The 27,883-nt window shown below is 35.0% G+C and overlaps 4 protein-coding genes, 1 long non-coding RNA gene and 1 other non-coding gene across 7 annotated transcripts in view; 4 read left to right on the forward strand and 2 right to left on the reverse strand.

Moving 5' to 3' along the window:
* Positions 1-9,880, forward strand: LOC102631208 (rust resistance kinase Lr10-like). Its single transcript, XM_052434981.1, has 3 exons — positions 1-574; positions 725-781; positions 8,678-9,880. Exons 1-3 carry the CDS (start codon positions 1-3, stop codon positions 9,793-9,795), a joined length of 1,749 nt encoding a protein of 582 aa, XP_052290941.1. The 3' UTR covers positions 9,796-9,880.
* A 146-nt stretch (positions 9,881-10,026) lies between these two features.
* Positions 10,027-27,883, reverse strand: part of LOC127900375 (uncharacterized) — a 35,097-nt gene continuing 17,240 nt past the window's right edge. The window contains exon 2 of the long non-coding RNA XR_008052438.1: positions 10,027-11,349. This is a non-coding gene — a long non-coding RNA (uncharacterized LOC127900375). The remainder of the gene's footprint in view (positions 11,350-27,883) is intronic.
* LOC102615764 (rust resistance kinase Lr10-like) overlaps positions 10,592-27,883 on the forward strand; it is a 66,200-nt gene continuing 48,908 nt past the window's right edge. The window contains exons 1-2 of one of the 2 annotated variants that reach the window (XM_052435232.1): positions 10,592-11,321; positions 13,389-13,522. In XM_052435232.1, coding sequence (XP_052291192.1) covers positions 10,592-11,321; positions 13,389-13,522 — 864 coding nt within the window. The remainder of the gene's footprint in view (positions 11,322-13,388; positions 13,523-27,883) is intronic. The other variant, XM_052435231.1, reaches the window with a different exon arrangement.
* On the reverse strand, positions 21,897-21,997 carry MIR156H (microRNA MIR156h). The gene has a single exon (NR_161565.1). It is a non-coding gene; the product is annotated as a microRNA MIR156h (primary transcript).
* LOC102614308 (LEAF RUST 10 DISEASE-RESISTANCE LOCUS RECEPTOR-LIKE PROTEIN KINASE-like 1.2) lies at positions 24,506-26,290 on the forward strand. Its single transcript, XM_052435235.1, has 4 exons — positions 24,506-25,710; positions 25,861-25,917; positions 26,044-26,079; positions 26,190-26,290. Exons 1-2 carry the CDS (start codon positions 25,035-25,037, stop codon positions 25,908-25,910), a joined length of 726 nt encoding a protein of 241 aa, XP_052291195.1. The 5' UTR covers positions 24,506-25,034; the 3' UTR covers positions 25,911-25,917; positions 26,044-26,079; positions 26,190-26,290.
* Positions 26,299-27,535, forward strand: LOC112495477 (rust resistance kinase Lr10-like). Its single transcript, XM_025094865.2, has one exon. It carries the CDS (start codon positions 26,299-26,301, stop codon positions 27,307-27,309), a length of 1,011 nt encoding a protein of 336 aa, XP_024950633.1. The 3' UTR covers positions 27,310-27,535.

A 27,883-nucleotide genomic window follows, 5' to 3' on the forward strand; every position in this document is an offset into this window, starting at 1 on the left:
ATGTGTTCTTCTTCTTGTGGAGATGTCAAAAACATAAGCTACCCTTTTCGCCTCAAGGGCGATCCAGCTGGATGCGGTCGTCCGCAGTTAGAACTTTCTTGCGAGAGCAACAAAACCATCTTCGAATTCAATTTTGGAAAGTACTACGTGAAGAGAATTTCCTATGATAAATGTACAATCAGTGTTGTCGATGTTAACTTAGCCTATGGAAGCTGCAGCTTCCCATCCACTTCTTTTTCCCCACCTTGTCTCATTTTAAAATATTGTTTTTATTACAATCTTAATTCATACGCCAATTACGTGAATTGCTCGAGTAATATTGTTGATCAGGTGTCTGCGAAAGTTCCATGTTTGAGTAACAATCAGTCGAATGTCTATGTTTATGTTGGATATGATTTAATCGCCACCAGTATATCACATCTTCCAGACTCATGCGCCTTCATTTCAAAGGTTCCTGTAGTACTTAATAGGAGCGTGGACAAACTTTCTTATGAAGACCTCCGAAAATCGCTGGAGTCAGGGTTCGATCTTACATGGTCAGATTGGAGCTGGGGCCTCTTAATGATGCCTCGCTGTAAGCTTATGCTTATATTTATTTATGCATTCAAATGCAAGGGCTTTTTTTTTGTTTTCCAATATTGTACGTAATAAAGAATTTGTGAACTATCTCTAGGAGCATACCGATATGACCTTTAATTTCTGTTTCTTTCCACTTTTGTAACAGATTGCATCTACAATGAAGGAGTGGGGGCAAAAATTATTTGCTACCCATATCATATACGTAAGCATATCCTTATAAATGCGACGGCTTCATATATTCTCTAATCTTTTACTGTATAATTTTTTTCTGAATCATCCCTCTGATTAGGTATAAAGCTTATTTTTTTTCCCCCTCTCCAATTGCAGTTTACAATGTAATTTATGTTGGGGAAAAATTAGGTTTTTAAATTTTTTATAAAACCTTTTGAAGATCGCTCTCATATAATATATAAGAATTTGTATTCTAGAAATCGTACCTTGAAAATCCTATTTGGATTTTTCCGTTGAAGTGATTTAGGCTCCTAAATCACGATCCGCCACCACCACTCCTGTTAGATCACGATCCGTCACCACCACGCTTGTTAGATCACGAACTGTCACAAATGATCTTCCAGGTTATGACTCAGGTTCGATCTGCACTTGACGTGTGGGTGCCTTTATCACTACCAAAACAACTAGCACGAGAAAATTTTTCTCTCAACAATGGAGAGAAAAATCTTTTTCTCTGATCTGTATAAAGTGGCTTCACTTTTTTCTTTTGAGAAAATAAGCATTATATATCTTCCTTTAGTGAAAACCCTAGGCTCCAAATAATGCCCTAAATAAAACTCACGTTATTTTCTTTTTCAATAGGGGACCCACCTTGTAAAATAACATAAGGCCCCTTATACAAAAGCTAATTAAATGGAGCCTCCCACTAAATGATATATTTAGGTTTTTGACCCAAATAACTAGTTATCTTACTTATTAGTCCAGTAGTGGTGCAGTCAATTAAAAGAGCTAACCCGGGGATCATTTGGGAACATACAATAGTGACTACAATAATTAGGCCTGTAATTAAACTAGCCCAATTATTTAATTCCAAATCTACTCCACTAAAAGATTGGAACTGACTTCCATAATTGTATGCTCGAATAATAATTCGTCCCAAGCCACATTGATTTCTTTACTGCACAATCCTTTGTACCACATCGTTAATTAAATTGATATCTCAACTGTCCAATCAATTTAATAACATCTTATTCCTTGATCCTTACTGGTTTTCTCTAATGATCAGTTTCAACATACTAAATATGTCGACACACTCTGGCCAAAGAATTCTATGATCAAGTGCCGAAAACCCATCAAGAGATGTGTTGTACAAATTCTATATTGTTAATCCATAACTCCAATACTCATAATTGCTCCCACCAAGATACCAGGTAATCTTGACCACAATGATGTGTCGTGCCCATTGGTAACTCAAATGGAATAACAATTACAATCATGAAATCATAATTAACTCAAGATTAAGATTACAGTAAAATCAACGCCTATGAGATTTAATAAGTCTGACAGTTATTACAAAGTTAATTAAATCTCATATGTGATCCTAATCAATGTAGTCTTACTACATCAATAAATTCATACATGATTAAGACAAATCATTCAATGAATTTATTACAGTCTATACCTAAATAAAGTGCCCAACTTTATTTATCAACTGCGAACTAAATTTATTTAATCATAAGATAACTTGTATTTATATCTTCTGTGAATCCACATGGTGATCACATAAATACATATAATATGATTAAATGGACTTTAATACAAATATTAATGCAATTAAAATATTTGAATAAAATACCTCATTTATTTTATTAATCAGAAAATTTGTTTATTACAATTAAATAAACACATATGCTTTTAAAGAGCATATTTTCCCAACAATCTCCCACTAGCTCTCAAAGCATATCTGGCATATTGAACATGCTCTAGGGCTCTAAGTGCAGGTTATAAAAGGTTTCCCACTAATGGCCATTGTAATAAGATCTGCCATTTAACATCTAATGCCATTTGGGGTACTATAACCTTTCTACACTATTCCCTTATAAGATGATATTTCCTTTCAATATGTTTTGTTTCTTGTGGTTCCTTGGTTCCTTAGATTGAGCTAACGCACCATCATTATCACAAAATAGTTTAAGGGGTGCAGTTACAACAGGTACCACCTCAAGATTTCGTAGGAACTTGCAGAGCCATATAGCTTCTTTTGCAGCTTCAGATGTAGCCACATATTCAGCTTTAATTGTTGAGTCTGTGATACAAGATTGTTTCACACTCATCCAACTAGTAGCTCCACTTCCCAATGTAAACACATAGCCGGAAGTTGATTTTCTAAAATCCTTATCTGACAAAAAATCAGAATTAGTATAACGCACTAGAATAAGTTCATCACCAGAATACACAAGCATATAATTTTTAGTTCTTTTCAGATACTTTATAATATGCTTGACTGCAGTCCAGTATTGAGGTCCAGGATTAAATTTATATCCGCTAACCATCCCTACCGCAAAATAGATGTCTGGCCTAGTGCAAAGCATGACATACATGAGACTTCCCACAACTTCTGCATAGGGAACTCGTCTCATTCTCTTTATCTCTTCAGATGTTTTAGGTGATTGATCCTTAGAGAATGTAATTCCATGTCTGAATGGTAATAAACCAGTCTTGGAATTTTTCATGCTAAATCTAGCCAATATCTTATCGATATAGACCGCTTGAGACAAGGCTAAAGTTTTATTTTTCCGGTCTCGTAGTAACTTGATACCAAGAATATAACTTATCTCTCCCAGGTCTTTCATATCAAATTGTTTTGCTAACCCGATCTTTATTATAGTCAATACTCCTATACCGTTTCCAATCAGGAGAATATTGTCTACACAAAGAACTAGGAAGGCTACAAATTTTCCCTGAATTTTCTTGTACACACATGGTTCATCAATGTTCTGAATGAATCCAAGTGATTTAATCGCTTCATCAAATCTGATGTTCCATGACCGGGATGCTTGCTTCAATCCATAAATGGATCTCTGCAACTTACATACCACGTGTTCTTGGCCTTTTTTGTATAAATCCATCTGGTTGCTGTATGTAGATGTTTTCTTCAAGATGCCTGTTAAGAAAGGCAGTCTTGACATCCATTTGCCAAATTTCATAATCTAGCACTGCAGCAATGGAAAGCAGAATCCTGATGGATTTAAGCATAGCAACCGGAGAAAATGTTTCCTCATAATCGATTCCTTCTTTCTGAGTAAACCCTTCGGCTACTAATCTTGCTTTAAATGTTTCCACCCTTCCGTCTACTCCTCTTTTTCTCTTGTAGATCCACTTGCAGCTTATAGGTTTTACCTCATTTGGTGCCTCTACAAGTTCCCAGACTTTATTGGAATACATAGATTCCATTTCTTGATTCATGGCCTTTTTTCAAAATTTAACATCTCTATCTATTAGAGCTTCGTTGTAACTAGTGGGATCTTGTACATGTTCATCTGAGATAGCCATATAGGTTTCTCCCAAAAACATGTATCTCGCAGGTAACCTAGTTACCCTCCCACTACGACAAGGTTCTAAAAGTGATGGTTGTTCAAGGATAATCCTGTGCTGATCAGCTGGTTGTTGCTGTTCTTCATGTTCTATAACAGGTGTTGAAAGCTGAGCATCAACCTGATCTCTTTTATTTCTCTAGTTTTACCTTACTCTTAGGTTATAAGTCATTATATAGTCTTCCTCAAAGAAAGTAAAGAATATTTCTATAAATACATTCCTATCTTGAGGACTATAATTCAGACTTTCCTTTATTCCTTTAAGATACCTAAAACATGCAAGCTTCTGAACACGAATCCATCTTCTCTATCTCTGATTCTAGTAGAAATACTAGTAAACTCCAAATACGAATGTGTCTCAAACTATGTTTGTGACTTTTTCATAATTTCTTGGAGTAGTAGACACCGAGATAGATGAAACTAAGTTCAATAAACTTTGTAGTTTTAAATACTAGTATCTGGAATCAAAAAGGTAAATGATAAACCACTTAGTATATATCTTGTCTTATCCAAAAGAATCTTGTTTCTCCATTTAATTACACTATTGTATCATAGTGTTCATTGACAACCAAATAATGCTTGAATTCTCCATAGAGATATTCTTTGTTTCGATCATATCGAAGTTCTTTTATGTTCCTGTCTAATTGCTTCTGTCTTATCCACGTACTCTTTTGAATTTCAAAAGCAATGGAATCATGACGCATTTAAATAAACATAAATAAAATGAATATTCATCAACAAGATTGATAGAATACTCATAACCTCTTATAACATGTAAACTGATTAGTCCGTATACATTTGTATGCGCTAAATCATCAAATACAATGTTATGCTTTTAGCTCAAAAAGAGCATCCTTGTCATATTACTTTTCTAAATAAGATTTATAGAGTTACAATGATCAATCTTAATAGGCCAACAAGTCTATCATTAATCATTTTCTTAAAATCTTATTATAGTTTATATGACTTAAGCATAAATATCAGATGTGATTTTTGGTTAGAAGAAACATTTCTTTTCTTAGATAAATGCATATACTTTTTATCATTATATCTTACTTTGAATAGATCAATGTACTTCTATGATATTAATTGTCTTTATAAATAACCAAAATAAGTAATAAATAGAGGATCCAAAAATAACAGTGTACTCCTGTTTATTAAAACAAGCCACCGAAATTAAATTCCTCTAATATTTGGAAAAATAAAGACAAATATCAAAACTAAAGTCTTGTAAAATTGATCTAGTCTTTCAATTGATATAAACTAGCATGTCCTCAACTGCTGTCTGAAGCTTTCTTCACTTAATCTCTTGGTTTCCTAAAAATCAAATAAATGAATTACAAATAAGATTAGTTATCTCAGAATTCATTATTGTATGAATCAATAGAAATCTGAACTAATTAGGAAGCTTAAAGATTTCCTATACCTGATTTTAATAATCTTAGGACAATCTTTCTTTCAGTGACCCTTCTGTCCACATTTGTAACACTTGCCTTTTGGCTTGCCACTTCTTTTAGTGGACAGTTTGCCGATCCCAACTCTTGCTTGCTCATTCTTGTCTTTCGATTTAAGTCTTGAAGAGAATCCTTTTTCAGGAAGTTTTCTGCTATGATAAAATTCTTCTATAGCATGTAGTTCGTGCATTAATTCAATTAAGGTAATATCTTTATTGTTTAAGATATAGCTAACCTTAAACTCTTTGAATGTATCAGGTAAAAATTCAATCACAATGTTAATCTTTGATTTATCATTGATTTGAACACCATGAATCTCTACCTCATTCAAATAGTCCATCATTTTGAGGACATGATCACGAACTTTTGTGCCCTCTTCCATCTTAGTATCCGTAATACGTTTTAACGCTGCTTCTCTGGCAAAATGGGTATTTTGCCCAAACATCTGATGAAGACTAGCCACGATTTCAGTGGCTGTTTCCATGCTCCGATATTTCTTATGCAGTTTCACAGAAATCGAAGCCAATATATAGCGCTTAGCCATTTTGTTAGCTTCGCACCATTTCTCATAAGGCTCCCTCTGATTTCTATAATCGTATAACGATGGTTCAGGAGGGCAAGGCTGGGTCAACACATATTTGCTTCCCTTAGCAGTGAGAATATTAAATAGATTGCGTTTCCAATCTAAATAATTTTCGCCAGTGAGTTCATTTTTAACAAGGATAATTAATAATGGGTTGATGGAAGACATTTTCTGAAAAAAAAAATAAAAAAAATATGCATAAATACTTTGAAACAATATTCACAATAAATGACAAAAATGCAAAAAACCATAAATGCATTTTAATTTATTGTAACGATAATCTAGTACCGCTTTGACAAGCTATCCGTTGGAGAAGTCATGTCTACACTTACTAGACCCAATTATCCATTAGATTATTTACTTTCATGTAGAGACATGATAAATAATTATCGTTATCCATTTGGGCCTAAATTTGTTAACAGAGCTTCGTTGGGAAGGTTAATAACAAACTTTAGTTGAGTGTATAACCATTGTTTCAATCTACGTATTTTTTATATCAATAGTCACCGTTGGGGTGAACAATCGATTGAAAAATATTTCAATTTTATCTTTGAAGAAGTTCATCAAATAAAATATCTAATATATATACCCTCCGAAGGGAGCATCACCGTATCATGAAGTCGATGTATATATATAATTTTATTATTGAACTAACAATGGAGCCCGTGAGAAAATTATCTTGAATTTTCCCTCTCCCACTCAATATTTTAAAATTGGTTTTTCCTTTTTAAAACATACATATTGTTAATTGCATGCTTCCTATAATATTATCTAGATTATATCCAATATTATTAAGCATAGGCAAATTTCAAACAATATAATGAAATTCATTATTAATGAATGACATGTATCATTATGCATAGAGTGTCACTACCTATTCTATATGACATGTAATCATGGCATGTGATCATCCAAAACATAACATATAGAAAAATAATTAAATAATCTTAATTCATGGCTTTCCTAATAATGAAAAATACATTAACCCTAAGCCTAATCTTCATTGGGCTTCTTGTCAATGTCCATCTTCCATAATCTTGTTTTTGTTAATGGACTAGGAGAAATTGGGCTTTTAAATTTATAATTGGTCCAATTTTTAATTTTAAAAAGAAATAAATAAATAATTAAATTTTTTTTATTAAAATAAAACTTTTGGACCAAAAATAGATTTAATGTGTTCAATTTATCTATGCATTATAATCCATTAAACCCAATTAAAATTAGGTCTAAAACTAGGATTCATTAAGCCCAAAACTATTTTTGGACTTAACTGCAAACATTTAAACATTTTCTGCCCGAAGGAAAAATTATGAAACCATAGGGCCCTCCATAATAAAAACTATGAAACCCTAAAATCATATTTTTCTTTCTTTCTTCTTCCCCAGCCGCCATCTCCACAAACCTCCACCACTGTTCAGACAGCAGCCGACCGTCACCACGTCAGCGGAAACTGACCAAACCGGCGCACGCTTCTACTGCACATGCAGCGCGCGCCACTGGCCACGCTGGCCAGCGCGCGCTGCAGCTGCGCGTGCTGCGTGCGCGCGCGCTCGCTCGCTGCTTGATGTGCGCGCAGCGTGCGCTGCTTGCTGTGCGCGCAGCGTGCGCTGCTGGCCATGCTGGCCGTGCGCGCTGCCTGCTGTGCGTTGCTGCTGCGCGAGTGTTTTTGCGTTGCTGGTTGGTGGCCGCCGCTGAAAAAAAATTCCGGCTTCCGTCGCTTTGATCTCATTTTCCAGTGATGAATTACAAATTTCCTATACTAATTTTGGCTTACAAAAATTCTATAACAGTAAAATAAATCAAGAGAGAAACACGGTGATAAAAAACCACCCCTCTTGTTACAGATCTAAAGAAAAATACAACAGAAAATCTAACCATGAATTAAGACAAATCAAAATATGCTTTATTCATATATTAAACAAATAATATATATCTGAATAAATTGTGCCACTCTAATACATAAATTTCAGGATTAATTTTATACGAAATTCTTATATATTAATATGAGATGGCTCTGATACCAATTGTTGGGGAAAAATTAAGTTTTTAAATTTTTTATAAAATCTTTTGAAGATCGCTCTCATATAATATATAAGAATTTGTATTCTAGAAATCGTAACTTGAAAATCCTATTGTACGTAATAAAGAATTTGTGAACTATCTCTAGGAGCATACCGATATGACCTTTAATTTCTGTTTCTTTCCACTTTTGTAACAGATTGCATCTACAATGAAGGAGTAGGGGCAAAAATTATTTGCTACCCATATCATATATGTAAGCATATCCTTATAAATGCGACGGCTTCATATATTCTCTAATCTTTTACTGTATAATTTTTTTCTGAATCATCCCTCTGATTAGGTATAAAGCTTTTTTTTTTTTCCCCCTCTCCAATTGCAGTTTACAATGTAATTTATGGGATAAGTTCTCCGTTAGGTAAAATCTCCTCTCCAGGATCCTCTTTTTATTGCTTAGCTTACTACTATTTACTTTCAATAAACGTTCTCTTTACCAGGGTTTCCAGTTGATGTTCTGATAATTGGTAGATTTATTCTTGCTCCAATAGTCTTTCTCGTGTTCTTTATCCACAAATACAGAACGACATTGCAAACAGTTGGTAATATTGAGAAATTTCTGCACAACCATCAATCGTGGATGCCTAAAAGGTACTCTTACCCTGAGATAATTGCCATGACAAACCACTTCGCTCATAAAGGACAGCTTCATACCGGTCGCTTGATTGCTGTTAAGATGCTGGAGAACTCCAAGTTCAGTGCGGAGGAATTCATCAACGAAGTTTCAACAATAGGTAGAATTCACCACGTTAATGTGGTCCAGTTATTGGGGTTCTGTTCTGAGGGATCCAAACGCGCACTTGTCTACGAGTTTATGCCTAATGGATCACTCGATAGGCATATCTTTCCTAAGGAAAGTAGAGGCCAATCTTGTAGTTGGGAGAAACTCCACGAAGTTGCTTCAGGAACTGCCCATGGGATCGAGTATTTACACAACGGATGTGATGTCTGCATTCTTCATCTCGACATTAAGCCTCACAACATCCTGCTAGATCATAATTTTGTCCCAAACGTCTCAGATTTCGGCCTTGCAAAGTTTCATCCAAAGGAAAATGATTTTGTGTCCATCAGTGCCACAAGAGGAACCATAGGATACATAGCCCCTGAGCTGATTTCAAGGAATTTTGGAACTGTTTCTTGCAAGTCAGATGTTTACGGTTTTGGGATGGTGTTGTTGGAAATGACTGGAGGAAGAAGGAATTCTAATTTGAAAGCAACTCGTTCAAGCAAAGCATATTTCCCATCTTGGGTATCTGACCAATTAAATAAGGGAGGTAATTTAGAGCTTCGGAATGTGACTGAAATCGAGTCCATGATTGCAAGGAAACTGTGTGTGATTGGTTTATGGTGTATTCAGGTGAAGCCAGCTGATCGCCCCTCCATGACAAAAGTTTTGGAAATGTTAGAAGGGAGTATCGACGATTTGCAAATGCCTCCGAAACCTTTCTTCTCTTCTTCTCGACATATCTCCGGAAGAGAGATTGAATCAGATTCTTCAACAGAGTTGTTAGTGCCTGAATCGATTGAGGAATGTTCTTTCAATGATAGTTATGCTTAGTTTTGGCAATGATATATGTAAAAAAGAAATAAATTGTCCTTATGCTACCAAAGCTTCTATAATATTATGTTGAAAATTTTCAGTACGATTCATTGTTCGATGTGAATATTTCAATTTTGCTCATATCGACTAGAATATGATGTACGTTTGTCATGTGATAATGTACATTTGTCAAACTATTGAAACGCTGCTTGCTGCATCTCTGATTGAGCTAGAGTATGCTTTGAACTCTCTGGTCTTGCTGAACTTAATTTAAAGTACAATTACCAAAGTATATCGTAGACACCTAGCTATCACCACACATCCACTTTTACTTAATAGATAATAATTTCATCTCACAACAGTGATGAATTCAAAGACACATAGTTCCCATCAATCCTAAACACACCCTTAGTCTCCCACTGATATATCATGGTAAGCGGATGGTAGCTGCTCGGAATTACCCGTTTTCTAAAGAACATTACTTACTGATCTTAAAAACATAATTTTCTCATTTCTTTACCTACAAATTACTTTCACAACTCTCACTAAAATCTATATCACAAACAGCAAGTCTCATCATGTTCCTCCATACATCTGATATTGGCAGATATTGAAGTTGACTAGTCTCTTTGGGGCTACCATTGACTTAGAAAAAGGAGAAAAGAAAGAAGGAAAGAACAGAAGAAATTAAAAAAAATCCATTTTCCTACCTTTTTCCATGACAAACTGACAATCAAACTCTCCTCTCCCTTATTACTCCAAAAGCATAACTCAAACTCTGCTCTAACTCAAACTCCGCTCTCCCTCTCCCTCCATGTCCCTCGTGATGAGTTTAATAATCCTCTTCCTCTTCCTACTTTACACATGTACATTAGCCAAAGCTTCTGCGGAAGACAACAAGACAGATAAATATGAATTCTGTCAACCAACAAGATGCAGTAATAAGAGCCCAAGGATCAGATATCCCTTCAGACTCAAAGCTCAACCAACATATTGTGGCCTTGAAGGGTTTGAATTGTCATGCTTAAGTGACAAGACAATCTTGCATTTTCCTTCCTCCGGTGATTATTATGTCCATAAAATTTCTTATCTGGACAGCAGTATTACCATTACAGATGTGAATGAGACAGCATGCCCGTTTCAAAGTCTTATCTCTTTCAACCTCACAAACTCCAAATTCTTTTTTCTTCACTCTAATGAAAGTTACGCTTTATATAACTGCACCGAGAAGGTTTCCCCAGGATGGACTTCATATGGACTAATTGGACTGATCAATTTTCTTAGCAATGAAAACAATCTTGTCTATACCATAGATAGCGAATCTTCAGTGGAGGATATGCCTCCATCTTGCAGAAAATCTGGAACAGTTGAGATTCCTGGTGGATTACCTCTGCAGGATATTGCAACGACGGCGAGGGCAAGACCAGTAGTCTTAGGATGGGAAGCTCTTGATGGATGCTACGACTGCGAAAATTCAGGGAATTATTGTGGGTTCAACACTACAAGCAATTCGACAATCTGCGTTGCCGTTAAACACCAAAAACGTAAGTAACCATATCTTTTCTCAGTCACCTCTCTCTACAGTGCTTGAAAGTGAAAGCATCGTCTCTATTTAGCTAACAATAAAAAAAATAAGTTGAATTTATTATCATTGTTATATATGCCGGAAAATTTATCAGAGCAGTGTAAATGAAAAGAAAAAATAATAATAATTAGGCTTTGCATTATTTTTTCAATTGTAAAAGTGTAATTACAATTGCTAAAAGTTAAAAATTAAAGAAGCCATCTATATTAATAGGGGTGGGCACTGGGCTTGTGAAGTGAAATCACCAAAAAATTTATCGATGGATTTTTTTTTACAAAACAAAAAAAACTGACGATTTGTTTTTTTGGCTGCAATTACAATTTTACCCACCCCTAATCTGTATGGCGAATATCATTGCTATAAAGGCTGCTTTCCAGTATTATTGCCGGTTGTAGAGTGCTCGATAAAATGTTGCTAGCCTGGCTGATTTGACTGCTTGAAGAAAAACTGATACTACTCAGGACCAAATAGATAGTACTAATTTTCTCTATCTCGTCAATTTATGTTGCGTTTACTTTTTGGATTGGAGTGAGAATCTTTAGATTAGGAGTGTGGAGTGGGAGTGGGAGTATGGTGTTTAGTTAGACTAAATGAAAGTATGGATTATCAATCAGAATTCCAATTATTTGTTTACTTTATCTTGGATTGGGAGTAAATTATTTTAAATTATAATTTTATCCTTATGTACAGAATTATAATTTGTAATTAAAAAATTAATAAAAAATATATTTGGAAAATAAAATAAATATTTTATTATATTTATAAATTAATTATAATTAATAATATTCTTAATTATGTAAATCATAATTTTTTATTAATTTTAATTTAAATTATGTGAATAAAAATTATTAATAATAGCAACACAAATGAAATATTATTATTGATAATATAGTACAAAATTAATATATTTTTAGAATAAAATATTTATTATTATTAATTAAATAATATTTATTAAAATTAATGTTTAATATTATTAATTTAAATATAATATTTATTTATTTTTATTTTATTAAATTTAATAAAATAAATATGATATAATTATTATTTTTAATAAATATGATACTATTTATTTTATTAAATATTATTTATTTATTTTAATTTTAATTATAAGGATAAAATGAGAAGAGGGGGGAGTGGATTCCCACTCCCACCTCCCCCCATGGGAGTGTGAATCCCACTCTTCACTCCAAAATTGAGTGGGACCCACGGATTCCCACTCCCACTCCCCCTTTTTTAAGGTAAATAAACACTGGAGTGGGAGGAATCCACACTCCACACTCCCACTCCAGCAAGTAAATACTACCTTAATCTTGAATCTTTATATTACAATTAATTTTCGTTAATGGTGAGAGATTGATTAAACTCACAATGCCTGATAAAAGTTTAATCTATTATATTTTCTTGCGTCCTCAATGAATACAAATTAAGATGAATTATTATACTAATACTTTTTCTCTATGATTGTCTTTGTCAACTTTTTATGTAAGAGCCAATATACGTTCATGATGGCAAATTTGTTGAGAAAAAATTTTTGTTTAATCAAGTGACCCTCAATATTCACATGGAATAAGAGATGAGGGGAAAAAAAAATCATTTTGTGAATGCGGAAAGGCAAAAAAAATGCATAATGACAGGGATTTCTAATTGCGATCATTTTGGTGTTTTCATTGTGTACTTGAGTAAAAGTTAAAATTTTAAAATTGAAGTGTGCAAGGTAAAAGAGTGCTTACTTTGCAGTTCAAATAATTTCATCTTCTGCTTATTAGTATTTTTTTCATTATTTAGTTAAATGACAACCTAATTATCTATCCACCCATGTGAATAAGATATATAATTCTCATTTAAGTTATGGACAAATACCTATATGAGATGGTCACATGAGAGGGACTTGTTAAAGCCCAATAAAATAATATTGAGTCTTTATGCTACCAAGTAAAGCTTGCACGGGTCCAAACTTTTAGCATCTCATTTTATTGTTTGAGTTGATTTTTTAACTAACTTTTAGCATCTCATTTTATTGTAACAGATGGTCCTGGCCCTTCATCTATAAGTCTAATATCCACAGGCACAAGCATTGGAGGCATCACCCTCTTTGCGTTAGTGATATTTCTTATTTACAGATCAAGAGAATCTGAAAAAGAAAAAGAGACTCAACTGAAGGTGGAGAAGTTCCTAGAAAACTACAGGACCGTCAATCCTACCAGATATACTTACAAAGAACTGAAGAAAATAACAAGCAGATTTAAGCACAGGCTCGGCCAGGGAGGTTATGGAAGTGTGTTCAGAGGAAAACTCTTCAACGGAATTCCAGTTGCTGTCAAGATGTTGGAACATTTAAAAGGAAATGGACAAGAGTTCATCAATGAAGTGGCCACAATTGGCAGGATTCACCACTTTCACATTGTTCGGCTTCTGGGATTTTGCTCTGAAGGGAATCGTCGCGCTCTTATTTACGAGTTTATGCCCAATGGATCACTTGAGAAATTCATCTTCTCAAAGACAAATAGCTCAAGTCACCGTCAATTGAGTTGGGAGAAGCTGAGGAAGATTGCATTTGGCGTTGCCCGTGGAGTGGAGTACTTGCACCAAGGATGCAACCAGAGGATCCTGCACTTCGATATCAAGCCTCACAATATATTATTAGACCATAATTTTCAACCGAAGATTTCAGATTTTGGACTGGCTAAGTTGTGCTCAAAGGACATAAGCATTGTATCTCTGACAGCTGCCAGAGGCACTTCTGGCTACATTGCACCTGAACTTTTCTCCAGGAATTTTGGTGAGATCTCTTACAAGTCTGATGTTTACAGTTACGGAATGATGCTGTTAGAGATGGTCGGATGCAGAAAAAATAATGATCCTGCGGTTGAAATTCAGAGCCAAATATATTTTCCGGAGTGGATTTACAATAGAATGAGGCAAGGACAAGAGCTCTGTTTGGAATTTGAGGAAGATGGGGGTGAGGGAATTGCTAGAACGCTTGCAATTGTGGCACTTTGGTGCATTCAATGGAATCCCACGGAGAGACCTTCCATGCCAATTGTATTACAAATGCTTGAAGCTGATTTACAAAGCTTGGAGATCCCTCCAATGCCCTTTGTCTCTGCTGATGTTGAGGCAGGTGCAATCAATTGATCTAGATAGCAGAAGATTACAATTAAAAGGGATATTGTTAATTTGTTTCAGATTTTCCCCGATTATAAGCTAAATTATTTAGTCCTTCTTGTTATTGGAACGCTTGAAAACCACTAAATTGAGTTTTTGTTTGACTGTGGTTGTTTTATTTATCGCTTAAAATCTTTGATGTGTTCGAGTGATACAACATTAATACAACTATGGATGAATTTTTTCAATTTATAATATCGTTGAGGAAAAAGGATAATTATACCCTTAAGGTTTGAGAAAATAATTATAAAAACACTCAAGTTTTTAAAATGAGATATCAAGACCCATTTTTAATCATAATACCCTTTGAATTTATTAATTAGGAAATTGACTTTGAAGTTTTTTATTTAATTAAAATTTAATATAAATAATATAATCTATCTAGTAGACTAATAATATTAAATTATTTTTTATATGTAAAATAATACAAAAAATTTAAATTATTATATTTATTTTAATAATAGATTTGTATTTGTTATAAAGATTTTAAATAAAGTCTTTTGGTTGAATTTTACAATTAGCAAAATATATCCCTTTTAATAATATTAAAATTATTTTTACATAATATTCAAAATAATTTTGATTTTAATTTATTTATTTTAATATTATTTTTCTATTTATTTTAAAAATTACTTCAATATAATAAAATAAGTCAAATAGATTGTAAAATATAAAAATATTTTTGAGATATTTTTCAAATGTATATATTATTACATTTATTTTAATGTCATATTTCTATAGATTATAAAATTTAAGAGTAAATTTTTTAGATTTATAGAGTTAAAGGGTATTATAGTAAAAAAAAATGACCTTGCTGTCTTTTATTGAAGACTTGGGAGTTTTTATACTTATTTTTTCAAATATTGGAGTGTAGGTGTCTTTTTTGCTATTATTTATTATACCCCGCTATCATTCTCTACTAAAATCAATGCTACCTAATTGCTGATGAATCTTTTGATTAATCATTTAGTTTCAGATAAGCAACGAAGCGAGACTTCAAAAGTCTTCCAAAATGTGCACCGTCGTCTCTGATTCTAAAGTAGGCCCTTAGAAATTTCAACTTGTCAAGTAGATGATTATTAGTAACTGGACTGTTAAATCTTATTCCATTTATGGCAGATTACATACCGAATGAAACACAACAGAGCTCATTACAGTGGCACAAAATTAATATAAAAACATTTGATAGCGAGGAAACCTCTGCACCTATGATACCTTCCCATGCAAGCACAGGGTGCATAAAGCATACGAAAACTTTAGTCTATTTTTAAACACATCATTGAAAAAAAAATTAAGCATAACTATCGCTGAAAGAGCATTCCTTTATTGATAGGCTTATAGTTCCCAAGGAGGGTAGTTGGCAGAAACTCCATGAGCTAGGTTGCTTTAGAAAAGGCTCGCGGGATCGAGTATTTACAGAACGGATGTGATGTGTGCAATCTTCATTTCAACATTTAAGTCTCACAACATCCTGCTAGATCCTAATTCCTTCCCCAACGGCTCAGATTTCGGCCCTTGCAAAATTTCATCCCAAGGAAAATGATTTTGCTCCCATCAGAGCCACAGGAGGAACAATATATAGGTTAAAATATTACCTGAGCTATGACTAAGGCGCTGTCGCTCCTCTGTGACAAAAGTTTTGGAAATTTTAGAAGGGAATATTGACGATTTGCAAATGCCTCCAAAACCTTTCTCATTTTCTTCTCGACATATATCCGGAAGAGAGATTGAATCAGATTCTTCAACAGAGTTGTTAATGTCTGAATCAGTGAAGGAATGATCTCTCAGTGATATTTAGGTTTAATTTTGCCAATGATGAATGTAAAATAAATAAATGAATAACGAGCAATTAATGACAAATATTCTTCTTCTTCTCATTGCTTTATCTCGAATTGGAGCCTAATGCACACACTTTTCACGAGTGATAGGTAATTTAGTTGTTGAAATCTTTTGAGTTGATACAACAAGTTTGAGATTTGAATCTATCCATATGGGTGGCAAAAGAATTTAACTAGAGGTGTGCTAAGCTTAACTTAAAACTCTTGAGGTGGAAATTTTCTTCGTTATTTTACCCCCCACATTGAAAAGTAATCACAAAAAATCAGGTCAATGGCTTCATTGAGCTTATTCTTTATTATTGTTTTCTGCAAGTGTCATGGAGGACTACTCTCTTGTGGGGTTGCCATTGACTTAAGTAAAATGCTTTTAAGCCATACAAAAATGAATGGCTATCTTTAATATTACACTAAAAAACATCTCTCTTTCTCTGTTAATCCATGTCACTTTTTCTGAGTTCAACAATCTTCTTCCTTCTCTTCCTTACACAGAGGCCAAAACTTCAGAAGGAAACAATGATACAAATATTTATGAATGTTGTCAACCAACAAAATGAAACATACCATATCAGATTCCCCTTTTAGACTCAAATTTAAATGATTAAGTTTGCTATTGATAACACAGACCCTAATAAGTTTAATAAATGATTACAATTTACACACGCACTCTTTATATTATTGTACCCTTTATTTGAACAACCAAATGTACTTCATACTTTATAATAACTACTAATATAACATTAAAACAAAAACAAATGTAATAAGTAAAATTACCATATATTTTATAAATCAAAGCATGTTCTGTGTTCCCATAAAAAAATGAATTATTGTCTGCGAGTTTGTGGTGAGAAATTAAAGTAGCAACCGAAAGATGTTGACTGGATTGTTGCATGCATGGAAATTGTTACAGAATTTTTGTCTCAATTTGAAGGTTTACTAAGAAATTTCAGGTCAAGCTACAGTCATCATCACCAGCGCAAACTCGCAATCAAAACGTTTACTGAGAGTTGACTGACTTGTAAAAGTGTCCGAAATCCCCCATTGCATGAATGCTGCGAGTCTTGCACCCAACAAATAAAATTAATATGCTCTTTTAAACCTTTTTAATTTCCCCATCTTTGTTGATGATTTTTTTAAGAATAAGATAGTACTATTTTTGAACAATTAATTATTGCTAAATCATTTTCAGCTAGTAGAATCAGATAGTTGAATGCTATAATAAATTTACTATATACACGTGCTCGTTGTCAAGTAATGATGTAAATATGTATCCAAAACTTTGAAAATGCGGACTTCTGTTTAATTTATTGAAATTCATCGTATCCTGGGATTGGATTAACAATGAGTGGGGAAGAATCATCAATTCTCTCAACTCTTCTGTTTTGTCTATTGATCTATCTATTCCCCACTGAAACTGAAGCAAGAGAAGTACTTCAACAAACCCGTTCTTCTTCTTGTGGCGATATTAAAAACATAAGCTACCCGTTTCGCCTAAAGGGAGATCCATCGGGATGCGGTTATCCTGAGTTCGAACTGTCCTGCCAGAGCAACCAAACCATCTTAGAATTATTCAATTCTGCAAAGTACTATGTAAAGAGAATTTCCTATGACGAAAGCACAATCAGTGTTGCCGATGTTAACTTAGCCAATGTAAGCTGCGGCCTTCCATACACATCTTTTCCCACAGAAATCTTTCGCCTGCGTTACGCTGGTGGCTATTTTTTTTAAACTGATCGGGTTTATGCGCTTGATTATTATAAATACTTGTACGCCTATTTCGTGAATTGCTCGACGGATCTCATTGATCAGGCTTTTATAAGAGTTCCATGTTTGAGTGGAGGAAATCAGTCGAATGTTTATGTTAATTACCATGGCTCCTATGTATCAGATTTTTCAGAGTCATGCTCGTTCGTTTCAATGGTTCCTATACATAATGGGAATGAGGAAAATCCTTCTTATGAAACCCTCCGAGAATTACTGGAGACAGGATTCGATCTTAGATGGTCAGTTGGATGCAGGAATTGTTATGCAGCCGGTAGAGGATGCATTAGTACTGTTAGAGCGGGAAATTTTAATTGCATCGATCATAGCCCAATTACAAACCGTAAGTTTATGCTTATATGTGCATACAAATAAATGGAGACCTTTTATTTATAATTTTCAATTTTAATCTTTGACGTATTTAAGAATTTGTGAATCATCTCTAAAAGAGTATGTTTACCGGTGTGACCCTTAATCTCTGTTTCTTTTGAACTTTTGCAGTCTTTGCTGAATGCCACATCGCAGAAGTAGTATTCGGAAAATTTATTTGCTACCAAGAACTTTTGACACGTAATAAGCCTATTGTTGCGGACCACCCAAGTTACTAGTCCAATTGCCCATAATTTCGGGCTGCAGAGCCCAAGATAAGGCCAAGAGTGTTAGCTTGGCCCGATTCCAAAAAATTCTAGGCAACTCTAGCATATTTAAGCTTGTAAATATTTAGAATACTCAACACATTTCTAGTACATGACATTTGACATTTGACATTTGAGCAACAAGCTTAGAGCAAGCAACTCAAACACTTGTAAGCTCTCTTGTAATCTCTCTTGAAAGCAATACAATTTCTCTTATTCGGCTTCATTGCTCTCTTCCCTCTAACTCTTTGAAAACCTCTAGGTTTAGCTAGTCGAGAAACACAAGACTTACTTAGCAACATTCGGCAAAGGTTGTCTAAGTGCCGCACGGGTTTGTTGCGCAAAACACTCATCCCGTGACAAGTGGTATCAGAGCTAAGGTTTGCACCTACGCAAGTTAGCTCACGAGCAATGGCCAACCCTCCAAATCCAGTGTAAGAGGGCGTTATTGGTGTAGACGTTCCGCTGGAACCAAGCCGCGGCCGTGAGGGAGATCGCGCCCAATGCAAACGCGGCAAGTCCAAGGCCCCATCCATGGATGCGTTGGAGCCTCGTGTAGCCACTCTCGAAACTGCCTTGTCCATCGCTCAAGACAACCTTGAGGGATTAGAGGAAAGAGTGGACGGTCTCAAGGGAGAATACTCCGAGTTCACTGTGGCAACAAAAGCCCTCATCCAAGAGCAAGAAACACTCTCCGAGGTGAGTTTTGATCCTTTCATGATGAGTTGCTAAAACTTCGTAGCTTTGTTCGGGATGAACTACGCGTTGTCCGTGCAGAAGTGAAGGAAGTCCGTTCGGATTGGGCATGGCACAAGCGCACACTCTCCGATAGTTTAGCTTCCGCTAGCACGAGTGATGCGTGATGCATTGACGTGCCTTTTCAAGCCATATCACGGAGATGTGGAAGACCCACGTCGCGGAGAATCGAGGCGTACACCAACCGCCGTTGCCATCATGTTCGACAAAGATGTGGACTACATCATTGCGGACCGCATAGTTTGGAGAAGAGGCGTGCCACAATACAACGAGTACTTGGTGAAGTGGAAAAACCTCCCCGAGAGTGAAGCCACTTGGGAACGCGAAGATGATTTATGGCAATTCGTTGAACACATCCAGAATTTCAAGCACGAAAGCGCGACGAGGACGCCGTGAGCTTAGGTGGGCGAGGATGTTGCGGACTGCCCAAGTTACTAGCCCAATTGCCCACAATTTCGAGCTAGAGAACCCAAGACAAGGCCAAGAGTGCTAGCTTGGCCCGATTCCAGAAAATTCTAGGCAACTCTAGCACATTTAAGCTTGTAAATATCTAGAATACTCCACACATTTCCAGCACATGCAATTATCTAGATAGTTGGTAGAATTCTCTAGAATCTCTAGAGCTTGGCAAGCCTCCCCTATAAATAGGCATGACATTTGACATTTGAGCAACAAGCTTAGATCAAACAACTCAAACACTTGTAAGCTCTCTTGTAATCTCTCTTGTAAGCAATATAATTTCTCTTATTCGGCTCCATTGCTCTCTTCTCTTTAGCTTTTCGAAAGCCTCTAAGCTAAGCTAAGCTAGTTGAGAAGTTCAAGGCTTACTTAGCAACATTCGGCAAAGGTTGTCTAAGTGCCGCACGGGTTTGTTGCGCAACACACTCATCCCGTGACACTATGCTTACACATTTTAAACTTTGCGATTGTGTTTTTTGGTGTTAAATTGATGGCATCATGTGATTTGTTTATTTATTTTCCAATCTTGTGCTTAATAACTTTTTCTGAATCATCTCTCTTGAGTATGAGTATGTAAAGCCTAATCTTTTTTCCTCGGGTTGCAGTTTACTACAAACTCCCGCCACCTTAGGACGACCTCGAATTGTTATTAGTAGGTATGGTTTCCTGGCTGGAATTCATGTTCTTGTTATTTCGAGTCAGCTAGTTACTTAGAATTAAACTTTCTTATTTCCAGACGGTGCATTCGTGTATCTTATAATTACTAGGTTCATTATTGGTTCAACAGTTTTACTTTGTGTTCCTTATCCACAAATACAGAACGACACTAAAAACAGTTGATAGTATTGAGAAATTTCTACGCAACCAGCAATCGTGGATGCCTAAAAGGTACTCTTACCCTAAGATGATTGCCATGACAAACCACTTCACTTATAAATTAGGCCAAGGTGGCTTTGGTTCCGTTTATAAAGGACAACTTCATACTGGTCGCTTGATTGCTATTAAGTTGCTGGAGAACTCCAAGTTCAGTGCGGAGCAATTCATCAATGAAGTTTCAACAATTGGTAAAATTCACCACGTTAATGTAGTCCAATTATTCGGGTTTTATTCTGAGGGATCCAAACGTGCACTTATCTATGAGTTTATGAGTTTATGCCTAATGGATCACTCGAGAGGAATATCTTTTCCAAGGAAAGTAAAGGCCAAACTTTTAGGTTATGTTTTGGTTTGAAGGAAAGGGAAAAGATGAAAATAGTGGAATGGAGAGGAAGGAAGAATAAAGGAGTAGAGAAAAATAGTGCAATTAAATTTTATTGTTTGGTTTGATATAAAATTTGATAAGAAAAGAAATTTTAATTTTTTTTAGACAAATATATCTTTTATCTTGAAAATTAAAATATTTATATCATATATATATATATATAACGGCCGTCCGGTGGCTTTCTGCTTCTTTGAAAGTGAATCAGACTAGAAGGTAAAAAAAAGAACAAAACAATTGAAACAGCTCATGGCTTTGTGCTTCTTTATGGACTGTGGCTGCCTCAATGAATAGCCCAAGTCATTAGTGGGCTTTTAATTCTACTCCTATGAAAAGCCCAAAGCGTCCACCCTGAAGCAAGTCACATGAGCAGTCCAAATTCTGAATCTCTCTCAACTCCTCAAACGGTGTTTCATTCTATATGCCAATATGCCGCCATTTGCCTCATTTCACAATATAGATATGCATGCATGGAGGATATATATATGATGGGTTTAGTTGTGTATACATAACTTATAATTATATTATGAGTGTATATGTATATGTATGTATGTGTGTGTCTCTGTGTGTGTGTGAACAAATAAAATAATAATCAAACGAAAATCAACAAGTAGCACCTGGAAGAAGATCAGTAGATCACTACAGTTTTGAGGGCCAAATGAATCTGCACGTTGATGACAGAATATAGAGAGCACAAAGATTTAAAATGCGTTTGATTAATGGCATTTTAATTTATGTGTTCTCTATCTTCTGTCAACAAAAGTTCAGAAAATTAGCGCCCTCCACTTGAATCAAAACAAACACATGCACCAAATATTAATGAAGGAAAAAAATCACCAATCGATACGCTTTTGTCTCCACAATATTAAATAGCTGCTGAATGGCCATGGAAGCGTGCATATCCATAGCGGCACGAAATTAAAGTACTTGATAAATTGTTTACAGTAGCAAGGACTTTGAATGCATGATGCCAATTAAATGGTTGCAGGCTTAAAAGCATTAATTTATGAAGTGCTTCCCCCTTTTAGGCTGGCGAGAAATCAAGTCTACATTACTTTCCCTCTTTTTCTTGTTCGCCTTTCGCAATAGATACATTATTATATTGTTTTTTTAGCACATTTTCAATGAGACTACTATTCCCATATCGGCTACCAAGTTAATCATTTGATCAATATTTTTATTTTATGGATTTGAATTCGACATTTGATCAATATTTTACATCAATATATACATTATACTAATGCAGCTGCGACATTTGAAATGAGCGATTGTTTCATTAAAGCCATTTACGGCAGAACTACATACCACATGAAACACAACAGAACTCGTTACAATGTCACAAAATTAATGCGAAAACATTTGATGGAGAGGAAATCTATGCAGAAGTGATTTGCCTTCATAAAATATCATAGTGACACTTTGACTCTTGACGGCAAAGAGGGCTACTCATAGAACCAATCTTGAATCGGAAATGGAGAGTTCTAAAAACCACATGAAAAATTAGCTTATGAAGACACATCAAAATGTTGCACCAAGCATAAGATTCAAGATATCCTTAGCTCGAATTTGTTGTATGTTAGTAAAGTGGAAATATCAGGACACATTGATTTTCTTTCCTTCTGCGCCTAACTAGTATTATACCGTTGGTCTAACTTTTTCCATCTATATCATGTGTGTGATGAATAACATATAAATTGATCTAAATTTTTGTCATAAACTATACCATTTGTACTCTAATCCACTTGAGATTAATGAACGTCGTATATGATTAAAAAAATTATTAATTTAATCTCTTTTGTTATTCTAATAATCTATTATATGCTATTATATCCCATGATCAAACTACGTATTCGACTGTTAATTTTTTAATATTATTTTATTATATATTTACTTGTTTCCATAATCACAGTGTAATTAATGATTTATGTTTTTTTTGTTGAACTTTGGTGGTCTCAATACGAAGCCCAACTCATATTGAGCATTTGAAATTTAAATCATTAAAAAGCTCAATTAGTCCCCAATGCGCAAGGATAGACTAATATCCTCATGGCATTTTTTGACGTAACTGATTTTGTCAAAAGTGTGTGTGTATATGTAGACACAAGCGCACACACACATATATATATTGTTATGCGTGGATTTCTACATATTTTAACACGTGAATTTACTAATATACTGTATATTAATTAATTGAAAAAAAGTAATAAAAACACTAATGGCATATTAGTGCCGTCACACATAGGGATGGCAATGGGGTGGGGTGGGGGTGGGGAGGCCTACCCCATTCCCCACCCCGTTAGAAATTTTTGCCTCCATTTCCCACCCCATTCCCCAATAAATTTAGTGGGGTGGGGATGGGGAATCCCCATGTGGGGAATGCTTTCCCCATTCCCACCCCATTCCCCATTTATCTATTTTATATTAGGTATAAATACATGATTTCAGTAAGTTAAAAATTAGAAACTTAAAATAAAATCATCACCATATTATAAAGTATTTAAATTCTTTTAAAAAAATATCTAAAAGTTTGAAATAATATCTTAAAATGATATTAAAAGTAAAAAATATTTAAAGAGCGTAGCACTTTAAAAGAGAAAAGAAAATATAACAATGTTTCATAGTTGAAAAATATTATAGGGTTTTCTTTTATTCATATCCTGTTTATATTGCATAAAAATTAAAAAAATATTAATTGACATTATAATTCATAAAATAAAAATTATTAAATAAGAATTAAAAATATATTTATATAGAATGGGGATTGGGGTGGGGGTGGGGTGGGGAGTGCAAAACCAAACCCCACCCCATTAAGAATTTGAGGATTATTTTTCTCCCACTCCCCATCCCATTCCCCAAAAATTATTCAAAATTTTCCCCATTTGGGGTGGGGCTCCATGGGGCCCCAAACCCGTGGAGGATTTTGCCATCCCTAGTCACACACGCCTACAACATAAAAACTTATCATGCATTATATAGAATGCAATTGTGCACACCGGATCATAATTTTAATTATATATATCTTTCTTTAATAATAATAATAATAATAATAATAATAATAATTATTATTATTATTATTATTATTATTATTATTATTATTATTATTATTATTATTATTATTACAACAACAACCATAATTTTTAGAAACACGTGAACATGACATGAGAAGTCCTCATTGTTCCAAATTTCCAATGCCGCGTTTCTCCAAACCCTATTAAAAAATAATAATAATAAAGTAAGCGAAAGATATTGACTGGAATTGGACTGCATTGAAGAACGTTTACTAAGAAATTTGAGGTCAAGCTAGGATGGGGATGGATGGATCAACCCATTCCCACCGATGCTAACTCATTTACAATTACCAGGAAATTAAGCGACTTCACTTTGCCGTATTGACTTCCCCATTGAAATCTGAAAGCTTCCACCTAAACAAATCGTGGAAAGAGACTTCAGAAGCTCCGTGGCATCCGCATACAAAATTTACAGTAAGAAACGAAATTGAACATGTTTATCTAGATTTGTCCCTTTATCTTCCATTGCATTAATGCTTGAAGCCTCGCACTCAGTAATTAAAAATTTTCTTCCCTCGTGTCGATTTCATTTTATGAATAATTAATATTATTTTTAAACAAATTATTTATTGCTAATTAATTCAATCACATAGTTGTATACTAAACTATGATAAGTTTAAAGCCCGCCTCTCACCGTGCAAGTGAAACTGTAGAAAACATAGTACATTAACACTTATACACCGTTCTGCTTAGTTGATTCAAATTCGTTATTTGTGTCCTGCAATTGGAGGAGCAATGAGTAGTGAAGAAGCTTCAATTTTCTCAACTTTTCTGTTTTGTCTGTTGATGTTTGTATTCAGCACCAGTGAAATTGAAGCAAGAAAACTTGAAGTAGAAAAGTGTTCTTCTTCTTGTGGAGATGGCAAAAACATAAGCTACCCTCTTCACCTCAAGGGCGATCCAGCTGGATGCGGTCATCCGGAGTTAGAACTTTCTTGCGAGAGCAACAAAACCATCTTAGAATCCAATTCTGGAAAGTACTATGTGAAGAGAATTTCCTATGATAAGAGTACAATCAGTGTTGTCGATGCTAACTTAGCCTATGGAAGCTGCAGCTTCCCATCCACTTCTTTTTCCCCACCTGGTTTAATTTTCAGATATTATTTTGATTACAATCTTAATTCATACGCCTATTACGTGAATTGCTCGAGTAATATTGTTGATAAGGCGTATGCGAAAGTTCCATGTTTGAGTAACAATCAGTCGAATGTCTATGTTTATGTTGGATATGATTTAATCGCCACCAGTCTATCACATCTTCCAGACTCATGCGCCTTCATTTCAAAGGTTCCTGTAGTGCTTAATAGGAGCGCGGACAAACTTTCTTATGAAGACCTCCGAAAATCGCTGGAGTCAGGGTTCGATCTTACATGGTCAGATTCGAGTTGGAGCCTCTTAATGATGCCTCGCTGTAAGCTTATGCTTATATTTATTTATGCATTCAAATGCAAGGGCTTTGTTTTTGTTTTCCAATATTGTACGTAATAAAGAATTTGTGAACTATCTCTAGGAGCATACCAATATGACCTTTAATTTCTGTTTCTTTCCACTTTTGTAACAGATTGCATCTACAATGAAGGAGTAGGGGCAAAAATTATTTGCTACTCATAACTTACACGTAAGCATATCCTTATAAATGCGACGGCTTCATATATTCTCTAATCTTTTACTGTATAATTTTTCTGAATCATCTCTCTGATTAGGTATAAAGCTTATTTATTTTTTTCCCCCTCTCCAATTGCAGTTTACAGTGTAATTTATGGGATAAGTTCTGTGTTAGGTAAAATCTCCTCTCCAGGATCCTTTTTTTATTGCTTTGCTTACTACTATTTACTTTCAATAAACGTTCTCTTTACCAGGGTTTCCAGTTGATGTTCTGATAATTGGCAGATTTATTCTTGCTCCAATAGTCTTTCTCGTGTTCCTTATCCACAAATAGAGAACGACATTGCAAACAGTTGATAATATTGAGAAATTTCTGCACAACCATCAATCGTGGATGCCTAAAAGGTACTCTTACCCGGAGATAATTGCCGTGACAAACCACTTCACTAATAAATTAGGCCAAGGTGGCTTTGGTTCAGTTTATAAAGGACAACTTCATACCGGTCGCTTGATTGCTGTTAAGATGCTGGAGAACTCCAAGTTCAGTGCGGAGGAATTCATCAACGAAGTTTCAACAATAGGTAGAATTCACCACGTTAATGTGGTCCAGTTATTGGGGTTCTGTTCTGAGGGATCCAAACGCGCACTTGTCTACGAGTTTATGCCTAATGGATCACTCGATAGGCATATCTTTCCTAAGGAAAGTAGAGGCCAATCTTTTAGTTGGGAGAAACTCCACGAAGTTTCTTTAGGAACTGCCCGTGGGATCGAGTATTTACACAGCGGATGTGATGTCTGCATTCTTCATTTCGACATTAAACCTCACAACATCCTGCTAGATCATAATTTCATCCCAAAGGTCTCAGATTTCGGCCTTGCAAAGTTTCATCCCAAGGAAAATGATTTTGTGTCCCTCAGTGCCACAAGAGGAACCATAGGATACATAGCACCGGAGCTGATTTCAAGAAATTTTGGAACTGTTTCTTTCAGGTCTGACGTTTACGGTTTTGGGATGGTGTTGTTGGAAATGGCTGGAGGAAGAAGGAATTCTAATATGAATGCAACTCGTTCAAGCAAAGCATATTTCCCATCTTGGGTATATGACCAATTAAATAAGGGAGGTGATTTAGAGCTTCGGAATGTGACTGAAATCGAGTCCGTGATTGCAAGGAAACTATGTATGATTGGTTTATGGTGTATTCAGGTGAAGCCAGCTGATCGCCCCTCCATGACAAAAGTTTTGGAAATGTTAGAAGGGAGTATCGACGATTTGCAAATGCCTCCGAAACCTTTCTTCTCTTCTTCTCGACATATCTCCGGAAGAGAGATTGAATCAGATTCTTCAACAGAGTTGTTAGTGTCTGAATTGATTGAGGAATGTTCTTTCAATGATAGTTATGCTTAGTTTTTGCAATGACGTGTAAAAAAGAAATAAATTGTCCTCGTGCTACCAGGGATTCTATAACATTATGTTGAAAAATTTCAGTAATATTCATTGTTTGATGTGAATATTCCAATTTTGCTCGTATCGACCAGAATATGATGTAGGTTTGTCATGTGATCATGTACATTCATCAAACTATTGAAACGCTGCGTGCGGCATATCTGATTGAGCTAGAGTATTGTTTGAACTCTCTGGTCCTGCTGAACTTAATTTAAAGTACAATTACCAAAGTATATCGTAGACACCTAGCTATCACCACACATCCACTTTTACTTAATAGATAATAATTTCATCTCACAACAATGGTGAATTAAAAGACACATAGATCCTAAACACGACCTTAGTCTCCCACTGATATATCATGGTAAGCGGAGGGTAGCTGCTCGGAATTACCCGTTTTCTAAAGAACATTACTTACTGATCTTAAAAACATAATTTTCTCATTTCTTTACCTACAAATTACTTTCACAACTCTCACTAAAATCTATATCACAAACAGCAAGTCTCATCATGTTCCTCCATGCATCTGATATTG

This window comes from Citrus sinensis, chromosome 2 (assembly GCF_022201045.2).
Source record: "Citrus sinensis cultivar Valencia sweet orange chromosome 2, DVS_A1.0, whole genome shotgun sequence".
NCBI lineage: Eukaryota > Viridiplantae > Streptophyta > Magnoliopsida > Sapindales > Rutaceae > Citrus > Citrus sinensis.